General features: G+C 38.7%; 1 protein-coding gene and 1 pseudogene across 1 annotated transcript in view; one reads left to right on the forward strand and one right to left on the reverse strand.

The window, feature by feature from the left end:
- The first annotated feature begins 467 nt into the window (after positions 1-467).
- Positions 468-3,739, forward strand: LOC121316877 (annotated as a pseudogene).
- Positions 3,739-26,399, reverse strand: part of LOC121316879 (ninein-like protein) — a 34,520-nt gene continuing 11,859 nt past the window's right edge. Inside the window, 21 exon segments of the mRNA XM_041252160.1 lie at positions 3,739-6,914; positions 8,343-8,456; positions 11,663-11,875; positions 12,313-12,426; positions 12,665-12,823; positions 14,692-14,838; positions 15,430-15,543; positions 16,623-16,907; positions 17,540-17,609; positions 17,902-18,006; positions 18,991-20,409; positions 20,879-21,220; positions 21,362-21,494; positions 21,820-21,891; positions 22,239-22,389; positions 23,788-23,877; positions 24,448-24,558; positions 24,899-25,073; positions 25,298-25,438; positions 25,633-25,769; positions 26,146-26,313. Of these exon segments, the coding sequence (XP_041108094.1) occupies positions 6,723-6,914; positions 8,343-8,456; positions 11,663-11,875; positions 12,313-12,426; positions 12,665-12,823; positions 14,692-14,838; positions 15,430-15,543; positions 16,623-16,907; positions 17,540-17,609; positions 17,902-18,006; positions 18,991-20,409; positions 20,879-21,220; positions 21,362-21,494; positions 21,820-21,891; positions 22,239-22,389; positions 23,788-23,877; positions 24,448-24,558; positions 24,899-25,073; positions 25,298-25,438; positions 25,633-25,769; positions 26,146-26,313 (4,452 nt within the window). The 3' untranslated portion in view covers positions 3,739-6,722.

Here is a 26,399-nt window from a genome sequence, read left to right on the forward strand (position 1 = left end):
AATACTGTACCGCGCATCTGTGTTTCAAACTATAAAGTAAAAAAAAAAAAAGTTTATCTACCTGCTTATGACTTCTAATAAATCCTGCCCAAAAAATCTCGCACATTTGTATGTCGCGTAATTTCACAAAACAATTTCCAATACTCACCTTTTGCGCCGAATCGTTTGTGGTGGAACTTTGTCCTAAAACGTTGCCTATAGCGCCAGCCCTTTTGGAAGCGTCAGACAATGACAGCATTTGTTTTTCTGCCCGGGAAAAGTTTCCCTTCGCAAAATCATTTGTAAAAGATGCATACAGCTTTACAAAATATATATAATAATCTGAGGAAAAAAAAAACGAACTGCATTTAGAACACACATTTCAATTTGGTGGAGTAAGTTTCCTAACGTAAAAGCCAAGCTTTTTATTATTATTATTATTTATTATTATTATTATTATTGTTGTATTCTGTTCAGACGTGGTTGGCGCCCTATGAAAATATGTTCTGTGAAAAGGCGATCGAGCTGATCAGGGAACTCCAGAGAGCAGTTGATGGCCAGCTGCCTGCTTTTAACGTGAGTTGATAAATAGCTAAAACAAATAGGCTTAAAAAAAAAAACCCGCCGCTGCATTATCTCATACCTACACATCGAGATAATCACAAGTAGGCTTTATTTGTATAACTTAAGTGGAGACTACACAGGTGGAAGAAAAAATGTTCGTGGCCAGAACGGTGTAGATTCGAAGTGACATATTTTCCGTATTAAATTTGTGCGGGTGGGAATGCCTGTTCATTCCTCAATAGATAATTTCATCAGGGAAATCAATGTTACTTACCCATTGGAGTCACCCCATTGGAGAGTGCATTGCAAAAATGTGTGGTACACGTGACATGTCCTTTATCAAAGTTTACCACAGTAAAGTTGCATGGTAATTTTGTAGTTTTCCCATGCTTTTCTGTTCTCATTGTTTACCATGTTTATTACCATGCTTTACCATACCTCACTGGGCTTTACAATGCATGCTTTCAATATACTTACACTTTATAATGCTTTTACTATGGGAACATTTTATAATGGGTGTTTCCCATTTATTTGTCCATCTCCAGTACAGCATGCATCTCCAGTACGCATGAGTGCCTGATATATATATATATATCGATATATATATATCTATATATATATATCTATATATATATATATATATACACACACACACACACACACACACACACACACACACACACACATCCACCAGGAATATTTGGAATATACATGACTGAATAGCATATAATTTGTATGGGTCTATAATCCATTTAAAATAGGTCTTTCTTTTCTGTTAAAGCTTTAGATATTTTAATGACGTGAGCTCACTAAATGTGTTTATTGATGGAGTTAGACAAGTTCATGAAGAAATGAAAGCCCTGTATGAGCAGAGTCAAACTGATGTGTGAGTTGAAACAGTCTTAATTACATTTAGTTTGTAACTTTAGCCCCAGCTAAAGTTACAAGAGAAACGTATTAATTCTGTTCTAATGTAACTTTCCTTCCTTCAGGAACGAGGCAAAGTCTGAGGGAAGAAGTGATTTGATTCCAACAATCAAGTTCCGTCACTGCTGTCTGTTGAGGAATCAGCGTTGCATTGCAGCTTATCTGTACGTATAACCAAGATTCAAGCTACAGATACTGTGCCACCTCTCCAAACATAGCTATACTATTTACTTTGTATATTTTAAACCTCATTGTGATTTTAAAATGGCTTATTTATTTCATGGCTTTTTAAAAAAAAACATTTTTTAATCTACCCGATCCAAGATATGACTACAACTGCAGCTTGCACCTGAAATTCAATCACAATGGCAGCTGCCTCTGCATAGTACTCATGAATTATATTGCATCGTCTACCTGCATTAAACTGGAAAGGGGGGGCTCCATATTATTTCAAACTGCAAGGCAGCAGTGGTGTGGAAACCCTTCTAGCATATTTGTAATATATCACTAGGTGCAGGACGTGTTTTTGGGATTAATGGGCTTGTTCAAAACCAGCACATTCCCAATATGTTTCCTGTGCAAAAGATGATTACTAATGGATTTTTAATTTATTATTATTTTTTTTTTTAATATATAAATGTTAACAGTTACTACCGATTGCTCTGTATTCGCGCTCTAAGGTGGGAATATGGCAGTGTTCTTCCTACGTCCATAAGGTTCCATATGTGTGCTGAAGAGGTATGGACTACATGTACTATCATGTGAAATATGTGTGTTGGTGGCTTCATAAGCAGTTTGACTGGTCATGGAAAAGAATTACCCAAGCTTAACTATATTTGTGACAGTAAAAAAAAAAATAATAATAATAATCTGTCAAGTAAATGTGAAGTCCCCTCACGCGGCATGGAAAACCAAAGCTAACTATTTCTTTCTGCCTGCAGCTGGAATGGTTTAACCAGTATAAAAAGTCCCTTGCCACCTACATGAGGTCACTGGGAGGAGGGGAGGGTCTGGACATCACACAGGACATGAAGCCACCGAAGAGTCTGTACATTGAGGTCAGAATCCTAAACATTTATCATGGTTTAAGGTGAGGTCACAAGAAGTTGTTTTCTTTTTAATATCAGTAGAGAAGACACTTTCATTGTCATTAATTAGTACTTTGCAATTTGCAACTACAGTACCATACAGATTGATTAAAATACTGCAGTTGTAATACATAGAGGTCTTTCAAATTGAAAATGACTGACAGAGTGATAATGGTGAACTTGTCTTTATATTGAGCACTAGAAAGGAGAATGTACTGTAACAATTTTCATCAGTGTCCAAACAGACTTTGTCCCACAACGGAACCCATAACCGCCTGTGTCAAATGTCTGATTCATTTTATTGATTAGCAGTGTAACTGACCAGTAGATTATATATAATCCCAACGTTTGTGATAGTTTTTTCTGTATGACGAGTTAGCTCATAGCTGAAGAGAATTAGTTCTTCTGCGTGTTCTTTCTTTTAGCACTTTCTTCCCCGATGGAAGTGCGAACAGCTGATTTGACAGGGAGTTCTGGAACATATAATGTCTTGAATTGACTGAAGGCTGAAAAAAAGATTCAACATTTTATCATGTGCCTCTGATGTTTGTATGTGTTAATAAATCAATATAGTTTAGTTATTTGATGGAAGTGTCCAGTAGTCTATATGTCACACTTACCTTTATAAACGCTGTCCAGTTACCAGGGGTGTGCACAATAGGATGCAGCACTTTCCTTGCAATAATGCAAAAGTTCTATTTCATTATTCGCATTCAAAATAAATTTAGAAAACATCATGCGATAATCTTCATCCATAAATAAATGAAACACCACTTTTAGAAATGTTTTATCTACATTGTCTGTCTTTTTTTGTTTTGTTTTTTAAAACAAGGATGTAAACAATACTGAAACTTGGTTTTGTCTTCAGGTTTAGCATTGTATATAATATCTCTCCATCATGACAGCATAGCCAAAGTGAGGAGACTCAGAGACGGAAAGTGCAGCAAATAAAAATACTTTTAATTAAACAATAATCAACACACTAAACAAAAGGGCATGATGGCCAAATAAAGACACAGATCAGTCTAAACAGTAACTAATAAAGAACTTGCAACAACACTGCTGACACACTGTCACTTACCTCTACCAAATAGGTCCTCTCACACACCAACTAACACTCCCTTTTATACAGGTGCTGCAGCTATTGGGCAATTCGCACCTCATCAGCTGCAGAACCTTTCACACATTCCTCACACAAACTCAGATCCACACAGCAGACTCACATCCACTCTAAACACCACAAACACACACAACGACAGGCTTCACCCTGTCACAGACAGGCATGGGGAATAACAGACATTTCACTGATTTGTTTTATTTGCATTACAGTGAAGAGATTTACTGTGAGTGGCAATTTTGCCTCATCCTGTGAAAACAGATTAGAAGTTATCACATTTCAAATGATCTATTCATTTGTATAGAAATCTTAGGTGTGCATTAAAGCCCAGTGTATAATGCATGATACTCATGCTGAACTTGTATGGCAGTGCAGGCTATGCACATCTGAAGCTATAAAGTCATGGTTCAGAACTGTCCATGACGTACTTTGTCACTTTGAACATCTCACTTAACTTTAATTTAGTCCCTCCTTGTGTTTGTAGGTAGCTTTGAAATGAGCACAAAATGCATTACGCAAATAAATGTAATCTGCGACTTTGTATAAATTGGGTTTATTAGCTGCAGATCTTGGCAGTGCCTACAGGAACATGTTATAGAAATTGGTTCCTGGCCATCCTGGCAGGTAAATAATTTATTACGAAAAACTGTAAACATTAGGAAGGTATGTCTTTGTGGATGTTGTCTGAGGATGAACTTAGAGGAACTTGTTGGAGTATAGCATTCATAACGGGAACTTCTCAGAATGCTCATACTCTATCCACCATAGAAATTGTCATTGAAGAAACTAGAGTTTATTACTTTTGTTTAGATAGAACAATCTACATTTTTCTATCCTGGTAACAGATTACATGTCTTATAAAAGGGTTTATTTTGTTAAATGTTAACTTTGAGGTCATTATTTTGTCACACTGAGCAGTAGTTACTGTAATGTAGCTTTACGCTTCAAAACACAAAATAGTAAAAGAAAAAAGTCATACATTTTAATCCTGAAATTTAAGTAAGAAATAACCCACGACAGCGTATGCGGTAAATCTGTTATAAAACGGGTTGGGAGATATCTGCGTCCTGATTGGCTGAGATAGGCACTCCAAACTTTTGAATCATTACCATTTTTCTGCTTATTGAAAGAAAATCTGTGTTCTTGTACACGCTCCATGTTGTCTGTCAATGTGGACTATTCTGCTTCCTCACTGTCCTATCCATTTAAATTTAGTATGCCAAATAAAGTAAAAAAAAAACAAAAAAAACTTTTTTTAAAAATCTGAATATTGTTTGCTATCAGCGACAATACAGTAACCATAATAGCAACTGGTCTCCGGTTTGAATGACAAGTTGAAATCAAACAACTAGAAAGTCTGATTACTTTCAGCAACTTCATTTAAGCATATCACAGTAAAAGTCTGGAGAAGGAGGCTTTGAATTTATCTAACACACTGAACAAACAGCACGGTCGGAATTAACACATACTGCAGATAACTAGATATTTGAATTAATAACACTTTGTATTTTATTTTATTTTGCTAATAAATGTCAGGACCTGATGTAACGGTAACAAATACTGAAACTTACAAACAAACATGCATTCAAATCCAAATTAAAAAAATATATAAAAGTTAGCTGTACTTTTATTCTTTACGTGTTTCACAAACAGTCCACAAACCAGGTTTGTTTTTCTGTACGAGGCATCTGAACTGAAGAAAAGCTCCATGTAGGAGCTTATTATTATTATTATTATTATTATTATTATTATTATTATTATTACTGGCTACAAAAAACGCAATACTCACAGAATAACGAGGAAAATGTTTGTATTCAGTAGCAACAAAAAACAGACTACTGCATAACAAAAACTAACAGGAAAAACTGCAAAACTTTTTTTTTTCACATTTCCATTCTGTGCTTAAGTATATACACTAGTTATCAAATATTCATCTTAAAAACTAAATCACAATTTGATAATAGTTAAGTTTTTTTTTTTAATCAAACCATAATACCATTCACAGAAATAAAATATTTGTTTTACTTTAGTGCATAAAATGTAATAGTTTAGACAGTAACTGTGTACCAAGAATTATAAGTATGTACATGCTCCATGGTTCTTGTATCAAAAGTGTACATCGTTTATTTTATACATACTGTACCTTGTATTTATTGCATCTTGTAAAGCGCTTTGGGATGGTGTTCCACTGTGAAAGGCACTATATACAATAAATATTGATTGATTGATTGATTTTGTTACAGAATTGATTATTTCTCAAGACCACTGTAATGTCTCTCAAAAAATAGGATAAAAAGCCTGACAGGTAACTGGATTTCTTCACAGGCACTTGTAAAAAGTAAATACAGTGTTTATGTTTTCTTTCAAAGTGCCTTTGTAAAATGCATATTCAGATGATTGGTTTTAGTTCTGGAGCTTTGTGCTGTAACAATTAAGGTTTTGTCCACATTATCTGAGTTTCTTGTTTTTTTCATTCTGACAAAAAAAGAGACATACATGAACGTAAATATGCTTGGCCACCACAATAGTTGATTATTAGCAGGCAATGCTCAAGCATCCTCTTTCAAATACAAGAAGATAGAAAGTCACATGTCTCAGTATCTGGACCCAGGGGGGCCATACAAATGTGCCTGAGATTTACTTGTAAAGATGCTGCTGGCTTTTTGCATACTACCTGTAGAAATGAACAAGGACAAATGACTGAGCCTACAAGAAACAATAATAAAGCCACTATTTCACCAACACAACTAAGCCGGATACCCCATTAGTAAAACACTGAAGATACTGCATTCCTTCAAACCTAAATCCCAGTACAGCCTGCAACCTCTAAAATCATAAGCTACTTCTAGCTTCCTACATCCTTGTGATACAGCACATAAAGTTACCTGACAGACATTTGCTGGCTGTTTTCAGGGGGGTGCTACAGTTTGTGTGTTGGGAGAGCTGGGGTTGTAAATGATTGTCCCTGTACAGCAATCTAAAAATAAGGTAATTTACATGTGATTAACTGCTAGTTGTACTGCTACAGTGTCAGAGGAGCACATAGGCTACACTGTCAGCGATGCTGGGGTAATTTTGCTGAGCAGCTTGTTCAGCGCTGCGATCTTCTCCTCCAGGATGAAGTTCTTCTTCTCTGAGCTCTTCTGCCGCTGTTCTGTCACCTGCAGAGCCTTCATCAGCTGGGAGTTCTCCACATAGAGGTCCTTCAGCAGGACATCTGACTTTGCATTCTTGGCAAGCTGGAAAAGGAAGAGGGTGAAGGTGTGAGAGGGGCCACAAGCACAGCACTCATTAAAAAGTTTAATAGGTTACTAAACATTAAACTCCTTTGTAGGTGAAGGGTACACAACTTAGCATTATTGTTACAATTTTTTCAGCATGACATTTTTTCAGCATGACATTTTCCAATTTTTCAATACTTAAAGTGTCATGAATATTTTAACTGGGAATCCCATTACTAGCATTTTGTATTGTAACGACCCTGGGTCTGCTGTAACCGCGTTCAGGAAGGTTCTGTGACCCGGGTTCAATGACGGCAGGTGTTCAGGGACGTCAGAATCGCCACCAACAGGAGGCTCTGCTTGCTGCGCGAGCAAGACCTGGTTGCAACATTGTTGTCACAAATCAGGGGACAAGATATTGCAACAAAGCAAAGGATCGACAGCGGGAAACCGTGCACGTTTGGGATTGGTGGTGTGGCCTGGGCACAGGGATAAGTAGCAGGCTACTGCTGAAGCTGAAGCTGGTGCTGAGATGAACAGGCTGCTGCTGGAGTAAGAAGAACAGAGAGAAAGATTGGAGAGAAACAGCCAAGGAGAGCCACAGAGAAGCGGGACTGAAAAACAACCAAGGAAAACCAGAGACTGCACTTAGTTGGCTGCAGCACACGGCCAAAACAGTGTGCTTTGGACTTTATTTTATTTTATTATTTTGTCACAGTCTGAGCAGCACTACACTGTTCAGCTGTAGCTGTACCACTAGCTGGTAAAGCAGCAGACTTCCCCTGCCATGTGTAGAGTCCCAGCTTAATAAACCTCTGCATTCTACAGCCTGCAAAACCTATATAAACCTGCTTCAATTCCACGCAATGCTACAGTATCATACAAAAACTACTCAGAGGCTGACCTGTGGAGTGTAAATTGCCTCGCTGTGTATTCGATCATGATGCATTCAGTGTCAGCATGTTAAAATAATATTTCTTTTTATCTCGATTAGGAAAAGGACAGCATATAGGAAAAAGTTGGCTAAGTTCAATTAAGTGTTGTTGTTTCAAATGACAATATTCAGTATAACCAACCTCCAGCACGATTGCTAATAATAATACTGAAGCAAGCACATTTTTGAAAATCTAAAGCAGTTTAATATCCAATATAAGATTATTTTTATTCTCAGTGTGCTTGTGTTAGTTACCTGTAGATTTGCAGAATGTTCGATAAAAGTTTTTACCTTTATAGAAAAGTATATGATGTACTGCTTAGTACTATAGTAAATGTGAAATAATGTTTAATGACCAATTTCAAGTTTTTTTTTATTTTTATTTTAATACATTTTTTTCTTCGAAAGACCCTGTCCGCCATTTAAACGGTGCCATTTTCTTTACTGCACGTAGTTTACATGCTTACAAAAAAAAAAAAAGTAAGACTTGGCAGCCTTCATTCATCACTAACCTGCTCTTTCAGCTGTGTCACCTTCTCCTGAAGCATCATTCGCAGATTCTTCAGTTTGGCCTCTACGTCTTCCATCCTTTCTTCCATTTGTTTCAGAACTTGCTCGTATTGTTCCTGAACACCCAGCAAGAAAATGTTTACATTTTAAAAACAATTTAATCTGTCTACCTTTTCTTACCACCCCTAAAGCCCTTAGTTAAGACAGCAGCTCGAGCAGTATGTGTTATGTTAGTTTATTATCATAACCCTGGTTCTCTGAAATAGAAATGTAACCATTAGCATATGGGTATTAACCCTTTGCAGTCCTACATCACTAAAAAGACATCAAGCACAGGTCTCTAGTCGTTTTTTCTACAGAAAAAACAGAGAAAACCTTTCAATGGCCCGAGTGAAACAGATAAGAGCCGAATCAGGCCGGGAAAAAAAGGGATGGGGGTGGAGGGGCACGTATCCGAGCAATACACATAACCCCTGCACCACAGAGGGAACACGGACACAAACAAAAGAGACAGCTGCTTTCCGGATCCAACACTCAAAGAATATCACAGACATTTGCAGAGCTTTTTCAGATGTTACAGTAATAAAAATAATGACTTGGAACGCATTATTGAGGAGTGGTGATAAAACGAGTGATCAGGAGAGGATTTCTCATTATGCACATCTATAAAGCTGTATGTGAAAAATACAGCGAACAAGGGGTGGGGCTTGGCTGGAGATGCAGTACTGATGTTATTTTGCTATGCAGGGCCTTTTAAACCTGTTTTACTCTGAAAAAAAAAAAATTCAAATGGCAATAAACTGTGCCTGAGAAGCGGTGAATAAATGGACCGCTAAGGGTTAACCTCTTTAAGACCCCAAACCTGAATAAGACATAACAAAGCCACTCGCAGAGCCTGTGATGCACTCATGTCCCGCATAAATGAACTGCAAGCACAGATCTCATCGTCATTGTTCTTTCAAGCCTGCTGCAAGCATGGACGCAGTGACCTTGAAGGTTAATGGTTGCATTTCTATTTCAGGGAACCAGGGTGATGATAATAACCTAAAGTTCCCTCTCAAGTACGAAATGTAACCATTACCGAATGGGTCAGTGTACCCAAGCCATCGCAAGGGCAAAACTGCAGCACGACTGGAATGCCACAAGGCTAAGCCGAGGCTTCCTTGTGTGTTACCATATGGAACCCCAGTAACAAGTAGCTAGGGATAAAAAACTGAGGAAGAAACTCACCTTTATGCCTGTGTTATGAGGGTCAACTGAGAAGCCGCTCTTAAGACACTAGTTCCAAAATCAGGGTTTACAGACCTAAGTCTGTAGAACCTAGTAAGGTATGGAGAACAGATGCATCCTAGAATAAAGCCCATGAATTCCTTCCTGATTTCCTCCAGACACAGTAGGAGCATGGTGAGTGGTGAGAAGGCATATAACAGTTGCCTTGGCCACTGGTGTGTCAAGGCATCTATCGCCAGCAGTTCTCCACGTCCTGTTATGGAGAATCGAAGGGGACAGTGAGTCAATTTTCTGGGAGGCAAAGAGATCTATCTCTGCTCTCCTGAATCTGTCCAGAGTCAAGCTCACCACCTCGGAGTAAAGCCTTCACTCTCAGGCGCTGAGAACTCCCCTCGAGAGGAGGGCAGCCGCCCAGTTTGCAGGCCACGCGATGGAAACTGGGAGACCAGAGGCCATCCCGGTGGTTTATACACCATTGCGTTGTCTGTACAGACAAGCACATGTCTCCCTCGAACCTCCTGCAAACAAAACTGGTTTGCGAACTGGGGGTGGTCAGTTGGGGTGCAGCATCTCCTCCACCGCGGACCAAAAGGTATGCCCTGGTGTAATAGGGGCATCCAACAGCGGCGCTTTGTCCCCATCAGGCACGCGTGCCTGGGAAAGCCAAAGCTGCCTGCGTGCGGCTACAAGTGCGGCCAGACTTCTGCCCACTGCCTGCCCGTTCAGTTTAGACAGGCAGAGCAGGTTCTTATTGACCAGGCTGAGCTCATCCGGCTGTGGTGGAAAGGGCCTGTGGTTGTCAGAGAGGGACCTCAGCAAGTATGACTGGTAAGCTACCAGAATGCTGTTAAAGTTGAACACACTGGCTGAATAGGCACACTTAAGGATCACCTCTAAGACCCGGCACTCCTTGTTGGGGCAGATAGCATACTTGGACAGTAACACTAAATTAGGTGCCTGTATCAAAAATGGCAATCGAAGTCTCCACCAGGTCGGTTACCTATGTACAGGTACAGTACGGATGGTACTGGGTTGGGATCGGAGTAGGTCGTGACCTCAGTACCGACACAATACGGGTACACTCGGTTCGCAGTTACCGTGGGTAGAAATGTACAGGGATGCCTACCTGTGTAAGCTACTGGCAAAACCACTCAATCTTTTCCAACACGAGACTGAGGGAAGCCTGCTTATTAGTAAACTAACAGCCCTCATAATGGTGATGTGAAAGCTGTCACCAAAACAGCATCGAGATGCTGCTTGAGGGATTCCCGAAGCAGCCTCCTGGTCCAGTGCAGCGCCGCTGAGCCCAGCAGCTGCTCTCACTACATGTGTAGAGAAAAATGAGAAAAAAAAATATTTCTCACATACAATAATACAGCAATCAAACTACTTTCATTACACAAACCGTCTCGTAATTTTGGCCAAAGCCAAAACAAGAATAAAATAACTCCCGACGGAGCTATTGCACCCTGGGGGAAGAGCACAAAGTCAGCCGACTTATGTTGCTTGATCCTGGGAAGTAACGACTAAAGCCACTAGCTTCATGTGGGGCACAAGGCAGCTGCGGGACTTAAACAACAGGCTGTAGTGAACAACATACGCGAAATTATAATTTTTTTTAATTCTTACAGCGTAATAAAATGATTGCAAAAACTACATAAAACACAATAATTAGCAAAAATGTACAGTCATAAGCAACAAGTACTTATCTGATAGGCAGGTCAGTCAGTCTTGAAAGGAAGAATAGCAATGAGATCTGTGCGTGCGAGAGCGGGACATGACTGCATCACAGGCTCTGCGAGCAGCTTTGTTATATCTTATTCAGGTTTCGGTCTTAAAGAGGTTATTACCTATACAGTAATGGTAACACTTCATACTTGAAAGGGAAACATAGGGTATTTTCAAAAAGTTGTATTTTTGCCTCTGCACTTGTTTCAAAATATAGCCCAACGTGTTTCTAATTCCTAACCGACCCATTTTCATACAAAAAAATATTACACTAATAAAAATGGCAGTGGTTTCACTGGGTTTTGCTGGACAGCTGTTTCTACTTATAGTTTGTCTGATCGGAAAGCATCTGTGTGTGGATTACCTGCTGCAGAGCCATCTGCTTGCTAGCCTGCTCTTCCTGGGCTTTGAGCTGCTCCTGCAGCCACTGGCCCCTGCGCTGCTCCTCTGCCAGCCGGCTCTGCAGCTGTGCCACCTGATCCCTGGGCACCGCTGCTCCCGCCTGCTCCTTCAGCTGCTGCACCTCCCTCACGTGCTGAGACTGTGCTAGTGTCAGGGTCATGTTAGCCTCCAGGAGCTGGCAACAAGTACAAGAGGAACCCGTTACAAACAGCTGCCCGTTGGAGGAGTTATTGATGGCTACTTTCAGACCAACTGGAACTGGGGTGTGTTAACCAACACATCGCCAATAGTGAGGTTTTTGTTTAATTTTGTCTTTGAGCTACCTGTTGCTATTAGTAGCACAAAAGGTACATGTATTAGCCCACAGAAAAGACCTACGGTACTGCAGAGGCTATAAGCGAAACTTTTTTGCCTGATTCTTTAATGATTCTGTTGAATTTCATTGTATGGGTTTAGCATCATTTTCCCTGGGGAGCTATGGATGAGTGCTTGACCGTGTTTGCTTTTAATGGTGGTTTCAGAAAATAAGCTGTGAAACAGCTTGGTTAAAAGTAACAAAATGTGCCCTTCCCCCATCTCCTACCTCTGGCTGCAGAATTAATCAAACAATACCTGATCCTGAGCTTCCACCATTTCAGCTTCCAACTGAGTATGTTTTCTTCTTAAGGTTTGACATTCCTGGTTCACACATTGCAGCTCACTCTCCTGTGCATGCATCAGCTCAATCTGTACAAACAACAGACAGGCAATCTTAATAAAGCAAAGCTCCTCTAAAGTGTCAGCAAAGCATAATTCTTGCTGATAAAAAGGAACACCAAATCAACACAAATAAGTTTCCTAATTATTAAATGTGTTTTTTTTAATATATATATATATAGCACACTCATATGTTTAGGAGTTTTAGTTCTAGTAAATAGTGGATTATTTCAACTATTAGATGTAAATATATAATTAAATATAGTACATTTCTTAGCTTATGCTGGCATTGTTCCAGCTGTGAATGAAGAGCTCCACACTCCTGCCTGAGAGAGAGTTTCTCCTGTTCATCGGCCTGCCGGCAGCTGGTCTGTAGCAGCTCTTTCTCTTCCCATAGCCGCTGTATATTCGTTTCTAGCTGCTTGATCTGCTCAGGTAATAGAAGGGCTACTTCAGTAGAATATGCCATGCAGGTCATAATTGACAAGAGTTATCTGTTATGACTTCAAACTGCCCTTTCATTTAGGAGGAATGTATCACAAGCATTTATTGAAGGCTATTTTGTTTATACGTTTTTAATTTAAAAAAATTGGACAAGAGATAAGTATACAGTTAGATTATTTCATCAACTAAATGTTGGTTAAAATATCAAAAAGGGGAGAATAACACCCTTCAACAAACCGATGGATCGGAATTCATTGCTTTTAACAAAAAGTCAGCATCTTCATTTGCTTATAAGAAATATACCGAGAGGTCAACTCTTAAGAGTAAGAAGGAATTGCAGTATGGAATTACAATTTAAAACATCTTAATTTATCACTCGAGGGTAAGATGATTCTTAAAGAATCAATGTACAAAGCCAAAGAATGTGATCAAGAAATACTCCTTAAAAAGAAAGGTAAAAATACAGAGTAATTCAACTATTTGTTTCAACTCCGAATTTAATTATTTGTCCAAAGAGATAAAAGGAATAGTTTTGAAATACTGGCAGATATTAAGAAGTGTGACATCTCTGAATTCTATAATAGAAGAACAACCTTATTTTTGCCTTCAAACATGCAAAGAATATTAGGGACAGATTGGTTCATTCATTCAGTTCAAAGCTGGACAAAACCACTACATGGTTGTCTAACCTACCAGATGGTAATTTTAAATGTGGGCGGTGTATACACTGTTCAAACACAATAAATACCAAAACTTTTAATCATCCAAGATTGGGTAAAAAGATCAAAATTAAGGGCTTTATTAACTATAATACTACAGGAGTAATTTATATGTTAACTTGTCCATGTGGACTTGTCTACATAGGTCAAACGAAGAGCCCTGAAAGTAAGGATCTCTGAACAAAGCAGCTATCAGGAATCAAATCAAGACTCTGCAATAGCTAAACACTATAAAAAAGCAGGTTATGGATCATCCTCACACGCTTTACAATTTGTAGGGGTGGAGAAAGTTACTTTACCAACTGGAGGTGGCAACATTTATTATTACGGAGAGAAGCATGTTGGGTATTTGCCCTCCCATCTTTGGAACCCATTGGTCTCAATGAAGGAATCAATCTGTGCTCTCTAATAATTCCTTACTGTTGGGTGGCTTACAGGGAATTTTTCGTTTCTGTATCTTGTTCTCCAATATAAAATTTATAATAGATTAAGTATATTGGTATGTCTCTAATGGTATTTTTCTAATGTTGACATAATTATGAAATGTTGTTGGACATGCTTAGGACAATTAATGGGTTGTTTTTCATAATGATGTAAATCTAATGTTATTAATTCCCATTTTCGGGGATATGTAATATATTGGGAATATTTAATTTTAATTGAATTTACAATCTGTTTTTATATATACAAAAATTGTTAATACATTGTGTGTTTTATGATGAAATGTTTAATAACGTATCTAATAGATATGCCTTTCATATCTAAAGGTGGAAATTGAACCAACTGATTAGACTGTGATTTTATGCAATTAGACAATGAGGTTCATTGACAATGAATATCAGCTGCATTTAATAGATTCTATGACCTCTATTTTTTTTAAATGCTCTGATGAAGACAATATATTGAAATGCATAAGCTTCATTTAGTTTTTCATTTTGACCTTGTTCTTAATAAAACATGAATAATTGAGATACTTTGGGATATAAGTTTTTCATTAAGCGAGAGTTGGCGTCTTCATTCTTCAGTGGTGGAAGCATCACACAAAGTATTTTTTCTTAAAATATGCGCTGTTCTGATTAACAGACTAAATCGATTAACCAACTGAAGAGTCTTTACAGCCTCTCTGTTATACCTTGTCCTCGGCCTCCTGCAGTATCTTCTGCTTTGTCATCGCCTCTTTCATCAGGGATTCTTTGTCCTGATTGGCTGCCTGGAGTGCAGAGCGCAGCTCATCTGCCTGGTCACTAACATTCTGTAGAGCCGTTTCTAACCTCTCAGTCTGCAGAGCAACATCACACAGTAAAGAATGGAATCCCAGAATGCACTCATCTACACCATTTATTTATGTACGTAATATCTATAATAGTGGCAGGGTTGAAGTCTGCCCCTGTAAATAGTATGGTTTTGTTAATAAAGAAAATCTGTTTGCTTTAAAAATCGTTTAATTTGTATAATTTAAAGAATTTCTAAAAACACTAGTGTGACTAGATATGCTGCCTAATTGAAACGCAATGTGCAGCAGGTGGCCAGGTGTGAATTGATCCATTAACACTTCACTCCTGCCTTTAAGTAGGAGCAGCACACAGCTCGAGCTTGGCCACCTTTTGTTTTGTAGCTGTTTTACCCACTGTGTTTTACATTATTATATACACCTGTGTATGTTCTTCCGCACTATGGATTCCATTACTGGTACCCTAGTGGCGGCCACGTACAACTACCTGGACGCCCGAGCTGTGTTTTCACCTCAAACCCTGTGTGTCTCTCAGCAGATACCGACACAGTAGCAGAACACCCCTGATTTGCATTTACACAGATCATCTACACAGATTAATATACTGCATAACAGTTAAATGTACGGTGTAATTTTTACCTTCTCATTACGTTCCTCAAGCTCTTTAACCAGACATTCCTTGTCTTGCTCCAGCCACTGATGCTTTAGTGTTAAACTTGAAAATTCAGACTCCACTTCTTTCAGCCTCTGTAACTATAATCAATTAACAGAATATCAAAAGATTAATTTTTTTATATACCAGATTCTGCCGGTTTTAACGACCCTGTTTTTTTGTATTGAACATTTTAATGCTATCGTGCCACTTTGGATGCTACACTACATTAACTTATTATTTTGTGTTGTGTTTTCTCACTGGACACTCCAATTTCTTACACAGAGATTATGTAAAGCCATTTATTTTAGTGGACTGAAAATGTAATGTGTTTTATATATTTTTTAAATGTAGCTACTTTTATTCTAGCGTTTTTCACCTACAGGTGTGTTTTTTCATGATGTGCTTTTGCACTGCACAGTGTAGCTTTAAAGTTTCAAGTTTGTTTTGTGAAAATATTTGAAATGATAAAAAAGTGGACATACTGCAGCAACTTTGAACTGTATTTCACCAGTCAATAAATACATTGACTGCACTTCTTTATTCTTTAACATAACTGTGTGCTGCGCTCTACCTTTGAATTTTAAGCATGCCTAATTGTAAGCATACGTGCCTAATGTTAATAATGTCTGTAATTCCCCACCCTCTACTTTTGCCATAACAACAACTTTACACCGTTGACGCAGCAGAATCTGGTATTTAAAAAGCGAAACACATAAGGTATGTTAATACAAAAATCCTTCGCAATTACAGAAGTCAGCCATCACCTACAGTATATAGAACTGCATCTGTACTTGCACTGTTGCTAAGGCTTCAATAACTCTGCCAAAAGGTGTAGTACAATAAAAAATAAAGTGAGCCACCTATGTAGGATAACTTAATGCATATTTGAACATTTCACACATCATAAGAGAGTGGTTCTTGTGGAGCAAATATCTGTATTAATGCCCTTACAAAATCAACAGTGCAGCTTACACAGTATAGATTCCTAAGGCTTGCTGATGCCATATTACCAACGTCCTTCCTTTCCTTCAATTGCACAATTTGATACCTACTGCATGATTCCACCATAGAGGAAAATTACAGGGTGCAAATTTAGTTCATGTACCAAGTACCCCATTGCCTATTGCCAACTGTAAATTATTACAAACAATAAGCATGCCCCCTCCCCAACCCTGACCTTTTCTTTTGATATTTGCAGCTCTTGTTCCATCAGCTCTTTGTCTCTCTGCCATCCAGATTGCTGCTGAAGCTGCTCTCTCTCCAGTCTGCCGGATGCTTCCTGCAGTTGCCTAGCAACCACAGCCTCCTCTTCCTTCTGCAGGGAGATCTGTGCAAGCCTCTCGTTCAGCAGCTGAATGGTACTCTGGTCGGCCTTGATCTTGGCGTTCAGGTCAGCGTTCTCGCTGCTCAGCTGCAGGTTCCTGTTGCTGATTTCAAACACCTCGTCCCTGTACCTTGTGTTCTGCATTATGAAAAGGGACAAGTGTCAGCGGACAGCAGCAGGTTCCCGACTTATAAAAGTCAACACACATTCTGGAAGCTGATATTTTGTATTTAAAATTCTGCACGCAGTATGACACAGTTTTACTGACAGCTATAAGAAATCTACACTGGAAATGATGCAGATATAACAGAGGATCATTTGTATGAAGCATGCAGATTGCTGCCTGTTTGACAAAGTGTAACTGTTCTCTTGAGTGATGTCAGCAAGAGGGTAATGAATCTATTTGACTTACAGAACACACACAAAGAAACATATACTGTTTTCACAGGAGTACAAAGTTCTGGAGAGTTACCACTAGTTTTGTTAAATTGTGAGGTATCCGACTGTGACCTTATTCCCATGCTACACGATAACCTTATTCCTGTGCTATCTTAAATTATAAACAGACACTGAAGTTCTTTATTTATTAAATATTACCAGTTATTTCTCAACATTTTGACACTGCAATCACAAACCTTCCTTTTGGTCTTACTAATCATTAACAATGGCTAGCACTGCAGTATTTAAAACAAGATCCCCACACAAAATGAAACACACTGGTGCACTGGGATTTCACTGCATATACTGCAAATAAAATGTGAAATACTTGCCTCTTTGAAGAGAAGTTCTGCTTCACTTTGCTCCTTCTCCTGTTCACTCTTCCTCTGTTCTGTTTGTTTTCTGCACCAAAAAAATGAATGTTCATGTATTGTATACAAGTCACACTAACTGACAAACGCTGTTTGTTGAAAACGATTAACAGCCTGCTTTTTTTTTTTTTTTTTAAGTATCTCACAAGACTCGGATTTTAGCCTCTGTATAAAACTAATCTGTTGGACTAAATGGGTAGAAAGGCAGCACACAAGTCTGTACACTGCTTCCTCATAAGGTAGTATTGATCTTTAACGTTTTTAAAAGGTCTGTCCACATGCACTATATAATTGTAGTTTGAATTGTGTTTTATTTTACATACCTCTGTCTATTTAGATCAATTTCTAGCTTCTGGACTTCTTGCTGGAATATGGCAAGTCTTACTTTCAGTGCAGAGTTTTCCTCAGTCAGCCCCTGAAGTTGAGCCCTGGAGAAGAATCCAGATAATGCAGTTATATACTGTACATGGCACAACAGAATCGTTGCACAGGATTTTTCTTTCCGCAACAACGTACTGCTGTCTGTGGACTGACCACTGAAATAGATTTTAGTACACTTTTCATTTTGACAGGCACAGTGGTGCACTGCTGCAGAGAGTAGAGTGACTCAATATTGGGGAAAAAAAATGGTCATCTAGCTGTTACTTGAAATTGTAATAATGAATAGCGATTGTATATACATTATATATATTAGATTGAGAAACTTGACAAATCTGTAACATATTAAAAATACAATTTTCTTTAATTACTGAGCTTATTAAAAGTGGATTTGTGAAGTATGAAAATCAATATTTTAGAGGATTCCACTAACATTTTCATTGTTAACACATTCTGAAATGCACTTTCTACATTCACTGTACATTTTCAGCCAACTACAGCACATTAGAGATATCTACTGTGTAACTAAATAGCGTTTACATGGCTGTCATTCCAATGATAAACAATACTATGATAATAGCTAGATACCATTTATTTTCTTCAATGCAAACAAAGGGTTCAGTTATACAGTTTTGTTTCTCATATTGCAGCTCTATTCATTTTCATATTATCCATGGATTTTTACAAAAATTAAGAGCCATTAGCATGCACAGTTTATTTTTGTCAGTATGATTAGCTAAAAGACTGTGTTTATTATTTTGTATTAAAACACACAATCACTGTTGTTTTAGCTGTCAGTATGAGAATCAGTCTATTAAAGAAATCAACACTAGGTGTTTGATTTGGAAAGGTAGGTTAGTCATTCAGAAGACACACTTGTTGTCTCATCTTGGTTAGTGGCAGAACGCTTGGTATTTCAAGAAAAGTAAAGGGTATGAAGTCTCTATTAGTTGTTATCAAGTTGTCTCAGGGTTTCAATTGAATGATTAGTTCACTGTGTGTTAGTCATCGTTTAGCTGCAAATGGTCACAAACCTGTGTGTTCTGCCTTCACCTGATACAGTCTCCAATTTAGTTACCAGCTTTTCCATCTGAAGTAGCTGATCCTTCAACTTGTGTTTTTCCATTTCAAATTCTTCCGTCACTTGGCGTATCTGTGTTTGTGCCTCTTGTTCTCTCTGCTGCAACAAGCCAGACAAGTCCCCAGCCTGCATTCTCAGAAGGAACAGCTCTTCTTCTGTGTCCTTCAACTTGGCAGACAACTCCTGAATTGTGCTCACATGATCTTTCAACAGCGTCAAATTGTGCTTAAGTATATCCAGCTTTTCCTTGAGTTTGGTTTTTAACTGTTCTTTTTCCTTCACCTCCGAGTCTAGCTGGACCCCCTGCTCAAGAATCAGAGGAGACACGTGCTGTAACTGCAACAAGGGTTTTATTTTTTCATTTGTCACTGCAGCTTTTCCTACCAACGCAGAGGACAACTGCTGACAAACACAAACTTGCTTTGTGATCTCCTCCAAAAGTCCCTCCTTGTCTTTCACCTCAAATTCGAATTTTGAATTTTGCTCAACCGCATCAAGTTCTCTCTGCTTTAATGCGCCTACCAGGTCTTGTTCTTTTCTTCTCTGCTGTGTTAAAACTTCTTCTTGTGTTTTCAGCTGGACACACAGTTGCTCACAGCGGCTACTTTGATTTTTTAAGTTTTCAAAAAGTCTCTCCTTGTTTTGCTCCTCTGACTTCAGTCTGGCTTTCAGTTGGAGCACCTCATCTCTGCTGTTTTTCAAGTGTTCATGCATGTCTTGCACCTTCTTTCTCAGAAGCTTTGCATCTTCTTCCTGTGCCTGCAGCAGGGTTTGTAACTCTTTATCCTGATGACTATAATTCTCCACAACCTTCTGTTTTTCTTTAAGCTCTGACAGTTTGGCAGGTACAGGAGTCGCATTTTCTTTCTGCTGTAATTTAAGACTGAGGTCATCTTTTCTCTTCTTCAGCAACTCTACCTCCTCTTCCTTTAACTTGAGATCAGAAGTCAGCTCTTTGATTAAACTATCCTGGTCTTTAATAAATGTAATGCGATTCTCTAGAACAGCTTCTGAATGCATTAGAAGAGTTTCCATGTCCCTCATCTTTTCAACCTCAGTTTGAAGTGTACCAATCTCACTGTTCAGCTGGTTTATCTGCTCCGTGTACTGCTCCTCCATTATCTTCTTATCCATGGCGAAACTACTGCAGATCCTGACTTCTTCTACATTCATCTTTTCTTCAGTTCTCAGCTTTTCTTTCCTGCACTGCAGAAGGAGGTCTCTCCCCTTAGCTTCCCACTGATGCTTTTCTTGACCCAATTTCTCCTGGAGTTTCTGTAGTTTGTGGTTTCCCTGCAGCAAAACGGGTTGGGCTTCAGCATGGTGGTTTTCCATTTGGGACAACCTTTGCTCGAGATCAGCAGCTTCTTTCCTACAGATAAACACTGATGTCTTATTTGTTAAGATTATGTACGGGTTAATGAATAGCATCATGAATAATAAATTTGCTCTTAAATTCAATGAACTAGTACAAGCATAAAAAAACAAATATTTAGGTCAATAAAATTGATCTATAAATATTTACAGTGTACCAAGGTTTGTTTTCTTTATTTTTGCCTGTGTATGTGAACCACCCCGCAGAGCTCTATTAAAACAACTTATTTAGATCTGCTTCCATTACCATCAATGGTTTATAATCCTTCAATTTACCAGCCTGAACATCGACCTGCAACATTACTGATCAGGGAATTTTACTGTATAGTCCGAGGCTGCCAAATATTTCACGTCATGCACCCTACATTTCTATCCTATGTTCCCAAAAATATCAGGAGGTCAGGTGTGCTTATGAAATTGTACTTTTGTGTTTTTGTGTGACCCTGTTATGAAAGGCACTCACTAACCTTAGCTGTACCATCTCTTGCTGATGTTTCTCACGCAGTTCCAGCTCTAGCTGGTCCTTCTCCTTGGTCAGTCTCTGTGCAAGGCCGGTGATCTCTTTGGCATAGCACTGCTCCATGTCAGCCCTCTCCTGGTGGAACCTCTTCTCCAGGTCCTGGCCGTGGCCTGGCCTCTGCAGCTGCTCTCTCAGCTCAGCGATAACCGCCTGCAGCTGCTCGCACTTCTCTTCCAGCTCAGCTCTCTGCTCCTCCAGCTCACTGATCTTGATCTTGAAGCTCTGCTCATTGTCTTTACGATCCAGCTCAACACTCCTCGTCATCAACTCCATATTCCTCTCATAAAAACTGACCTGGAAAAGAACAATATATATATATATATATATATATATATATATATATATATATATATATATATATATATATATATATATATATATATATAATTATTGGAATTTGGAACTCTGTTTGTTCAAGGATGTTTTCAGCTTTGAAAAGGTTCACCTTGGGAGCTGTATTTTCAGGTCCTGGACTTCTTGCTGATGCTTCTCCTTTATTTGCTCAACAGCCATCTCTGTTTCAATGCTAATTTTAGCAGGACTCTTTTCATGGGCAACAATACCTGTAAAACAAGTAAAGAATGCAGCTTGGGGCAAAAGGATGTAGATCCATATTAATAACTGATGATATGTTAATCAACATTTGCTCTATTGATTAACTGAATCCATATTTTCCTTTAAAAAAAAAAAAAAAATAATAATAATAATAACAATAATAACCCACTTTGTGGCAAAGAGCCTCAATAATATAGCACCATTGAATTTCTATTGGAAGATAATTAACTGGAGAGTGAGTTAGCTCTGTATAACTGCTTAATATCCAAATTTTTACTCATTGACAGCAACAATTAATAAGCTATTATCAATGTTATTCAAGCCTATCTTTACCATTTCTCCCTGAGGTGGGTAGATGTCTTCTTACTCTGAGATACTTATGTTTCTTTACTATATCTGCATCATCTAGAATAAAATTAAAATACATTAAACAAACATGACCAGATAATCCTTTCTGTATACACCAATAAATAAAAATGGATTGAGTTTTTTCCTTACCCGTCTATAATGTAAATACAATAAATGTATACTAAAAAAATATTAATAAAAAATACTGAAACAGGGCTGTAAAGTGTTCATGCTACAGGAAAAACTGTAAAAGAGTTATTTTGATGCTGAAACCATTTCACTGAAAATAAAATAAAAATAGTTCACTGTAATTACTGGTGCTGAAGTTTTGTTTTTACAGGCATGGTTTGGGGATCATTTTATTAATGCATTTGATTTAAACAGCTTTTTTTTCCAGGCAGTACCAGAGTCTGAGTCAGTGGGGCGGACCCTGCTGACAGCCCCGATGCGGAGCGGCTTGTTGTTCCTCAGGGAGTGTTGAGACCTCCTGTCCTGTACCTGGGAACACAGCAGCTCCAACTGCGACTGCGGCTCATCGTTTCTGTCCCGCAGCTCCTTCAACAACAGACGTGTGCGGTGTTAGCACTGCTAGAAGCCACAGTTGATAGAGTCCCCTCTCATGAGTTACACTGGTGTTGAGCACCAAACTATAACTGGGATAAAAATATATTATAACTCCATAAATAGCTAAATAAATAAACAAATACATAAATAAAGAAATAAAGAAATGAAACGATACATATTTCCTGAACTTGTTTAGGTCTGCAAAATGTATTAGTACAAGGTAACATTCTCTGGCAACTGTTTAAAACAAAAGAGTTTTGGTTGCAAATGAATGCAACAACATGAAAACAGTGATCTGCGCAATTTGTACGAAAATCCCACATTCTACTAGTTGCTTGAATTATCGCCACAAACTCTTGCCTGCAAATCTTTCCTTCCTTCTGGAAATTCAATTTAAGTTATTTATGAATGCCCGAAACACTAGCACATGCGGTTTAAAAACATGCTCACCTTAACCTTCTAGATTTCCAATAAAGGAAGCATTAGAATGAGAGAGAGAGGTATAAGAGAGCTTGACACTTTTCCAGGAAACTCTCAGAGTACATACAAGTTAGATGGTCTCATTCTTTAGCAAATAAAACAAGATTGGACTATGAAAAGGTACAGTAAGATCACGCAATAATCACAGAAGATAGCATAGTGCAACAATCTGGAACATTTCAAGTCAGCACTAACTAGAACCAGAAAATACGTGGTCTAAAAAAGTACTAGGCATCCCATTCAGAAGGAATGTGCAAAAAATACAATCCAACTATCAGGATGTTATTTCTTTAAAAGGAGTTCTAAATGGTCATCTCAATAGTGCCATCTAGCCAAATGTTGTACTGGTAGGAAAAATCAAATCATGTATCTTATATATTCTTCTTCTTCTTCAGATTCACTTATGTTTGTATATCATTTTTCTGTGTCAGTTATCACATCCTGGTGACTTTTTAAAACTCAGAAGTTAAAAGCACCTTTGCGGCCTCTGTAGAGCTCTCAAACACATCTTCCATTAAGCACAACTGGTACATCAACTGCTCCTGCAACACTCCGCCCCCACTGGACGCAAGAAGAACCACATTGTTTCCATTGGGTATTCCTTACCAATAGGTTTCCACATAGAAGTTAAAGGTTATTTATTTAGGATGCAATTCACAGAGGATCTTTACTCAGGATCTTGTTCACAGAGACATCCTTTGATGGAAAGGCTTCTCATTCCCAGCAATCTAACCAAGTTCCACTCTACCTTCCAGACAGTCGAAAAAAATAAAAAATAAACAACCTCCATTCAACCCGAGACAAGTTACAAATGCAGTGCAAATGAGTAGCAAGATTGTCCGTGGTCGCTAATCTGTGCTTCTGAAGGATGTTCAGTGCTTGGATTTACAATTCAGAAGACAGACTCACCCTGCATTGCTGTTCAAACTCCTTGATTATCTCTGCACACCGCTCCTCCTGATTGAAGAGCTCTGAATGGTGTGGATCCAGGCTACCAAACTGGGAATTAAACCAAACAAGGCACATGTGCTACTGTTTAATAGCTGCTGTGAAGAGTCGTCTTAACATATGCTTGAGGGCCCCTGACTGCCCACACAGGGCAGCACGTAACTGTGTACACACTTTGAATATGTGGTGTTATTTTTGATATAGGGGAACAAAGTGGATGACAAAACTGTTAGCCGTGCATTGCGAATGGGATGCACGTAATTTACCCTGTAAAATCTCAAGCATATAGTACTTTGATTAAAATATATATTTCACAGATGAGTAGAAAATGTAATTGTTTTTATACAAGTTTCTTTTATATCGGTGGATGACTATGGGTTAAACTCGTTTCCATAAATATGCAACACAATCAATCAATCAGCGAATGTGCTCCAGAATAAAGTATTCTATACTGTAATACTATTATGTAATTTTACATTCTATTATAAACTTCACGCATCATCTAAGGCTATTTATTCATTATCCCAACACAGAAACTATAAACAATAATAAAACATTTAAACACATTGTGTGGTTGACTACAAACATAGAACCATAGAATGAATCTGATTCTAATTGTACCTTTTCCATCAGCATGTGGTCCAGGTCTTTTTGTAGTTTAGAAACTGTTTTCTGGGAATCTGCCAGCTTTTCCACCAGCTCGTCAACCTCCTTCTCCAAGCGACCGTTCTCCTGCATAAAAGAGGGCATTCCTTGGTTAAGACAGATTAGCCATTACCCCCATTAGCATTTACATACATCTTTAATAATTGTAAATGTAATTACTGCATCACCTACACAAGAATAACCTTTAGCTACTGGGGTGCAAATTAAAAACAAATCTACTTATTATCCAAAACAGGTATAAAGTATATGAAATTCCTACAGTCTAGGCCAACTGTATTGCAACTGTTCAGCTCCATTTTAAGATCACCCCACAAGTCAATAGTTGAGCTGCCTGGGACTCAAAACACAGAAACACAGAATCTTAGTGCTCCAAAATGAATAGTAAATGCAGTGGCTATGACCTTACCTTTGTTGTCACGGTGACTTCCTCCCGGAGGCTGGCGTCATTGGCTCGCAGCAAATCGATTTCCTCCTCCAGCTCAGCTCTCTGCTTGTTCGTCTGCTGCATGACCAGCTCTCGCTCCTTGTCCATTTCACTTCTCAGGGTTGACAGCTTCTCCTTGTACTCCTGTTCAAGGTTCCTACAATTGAGGAAAAACAATGAACAGCGTGTCATTCACATTTCCAATTTGCCCGATTACCTCAATCGCGTAACTCAAGGCCCCTTAACTGTAGTTCAGACTGAAAATACCACTATAAGGATAGCAGTGCAAGAATTAACATGTAACCCTATGGGTTAGTGCTGAAAAGGTGCAGCGAAAGCTACATATCCTGGTTCAGGTCCAGATCCCTTTCCAGTTCTTACCTGACTTTGCTCTCGTTCAGGTGCTCCATGGCAACATGGCGATCGTCCACCTCCCTGGCCAGCTGCAAGTTCCTCTTCTCTGCCTTCTCCAGGTCTGCCTTCACCTTGTCTCTCTCCTTGCAGCTCTGTTCTACTTGCCCCCTGAAAAACACATGTGCAGTTTACTGTATAAACGTTCATAAAACAGTGGGAAGAAATGATGTATTAAAGTTGCATAAACTGTTGTTCCCCATTACCAATTGTAAATTGTATAAAAAGAAAATAACAATAAAAAAAAAATCTTAGAGAATAGATGATAGAAACAGAAAGAAATATTTCTTGAAGGCGATTCTTACTGCAGAAATTGTATTTCATTTTTATAGCAGACCAAAGCGGCTTGGTGGAGTGCATTTCTGGACACCAGAAGCTCATTGTCCAGGGCAAGTGTCAGCTCAGAAAGGTTCAGTTTCTCACCAAGGCGGAACTCCAGAGTCTAACACAAGATAAAACAGAAATATCAGTCAAGTGTATGTTATCACAGTGTTAAACTGATGATGAATAAAAACTTTGGGTAGGAAGATACCCCCCCCCCCCCATTTCAATTATATTTAAATTACATCCGTCTTTCAGCTGATCAGAAGTGAGAAAGTTGTGTCGGAGGTTCTAGAACGCAGTGTTATACATTTTATTTTAAAATCCTCATTTGACAGCTGATGCCACTATTAATCTTAAATGAATATCTGCACAATGGGCCACATTCTCTCTTTTGTAACCTTGTGCACCTGTAATTTATAGACCCCTGCAGTTATCAGTAATCATGCAGCTCAAGCAGAAGTCCTAACAATGTGGTTTTGTTATTTAGGGTTCACCTGCAGAATCTCTTTGCTGTTAGAGATCCCCTCCTCTCGCCAGATGCTGATGACCTGCTCTGGATCCACATACCCTGTGCCATCGTTAATACAGGAGAGCAGACGGGGCCCTGCTATTGTGCAGAGGAGAGACGGTGTGGCTGTTCTGTGAGGGCTTTCCTCAAAAGCCTATGAGAAAAAACAAGGAAACACCATCAGTGCACTGTGTTACAGTTTGGCAATAGACAACACTTCCCTCAGCACCCGGATAGTAC

This window comes from Polyodon spathula, chromosome 6, assembly GCF_017654505.1.
Source record: "Polyodon spathula isolate WHYD16114869_AA chromosome 6, ASM1765450v1, whole genome shotgun sequence".
In the NCBI taxonomy this organism is placed as follows: domain Eukaryota; kingdom Metazoa; phylum Chordata; class Actinopteri; order Acipenseriformes; family Polyodontidae; genus Polyodon; species Polyodon spathula.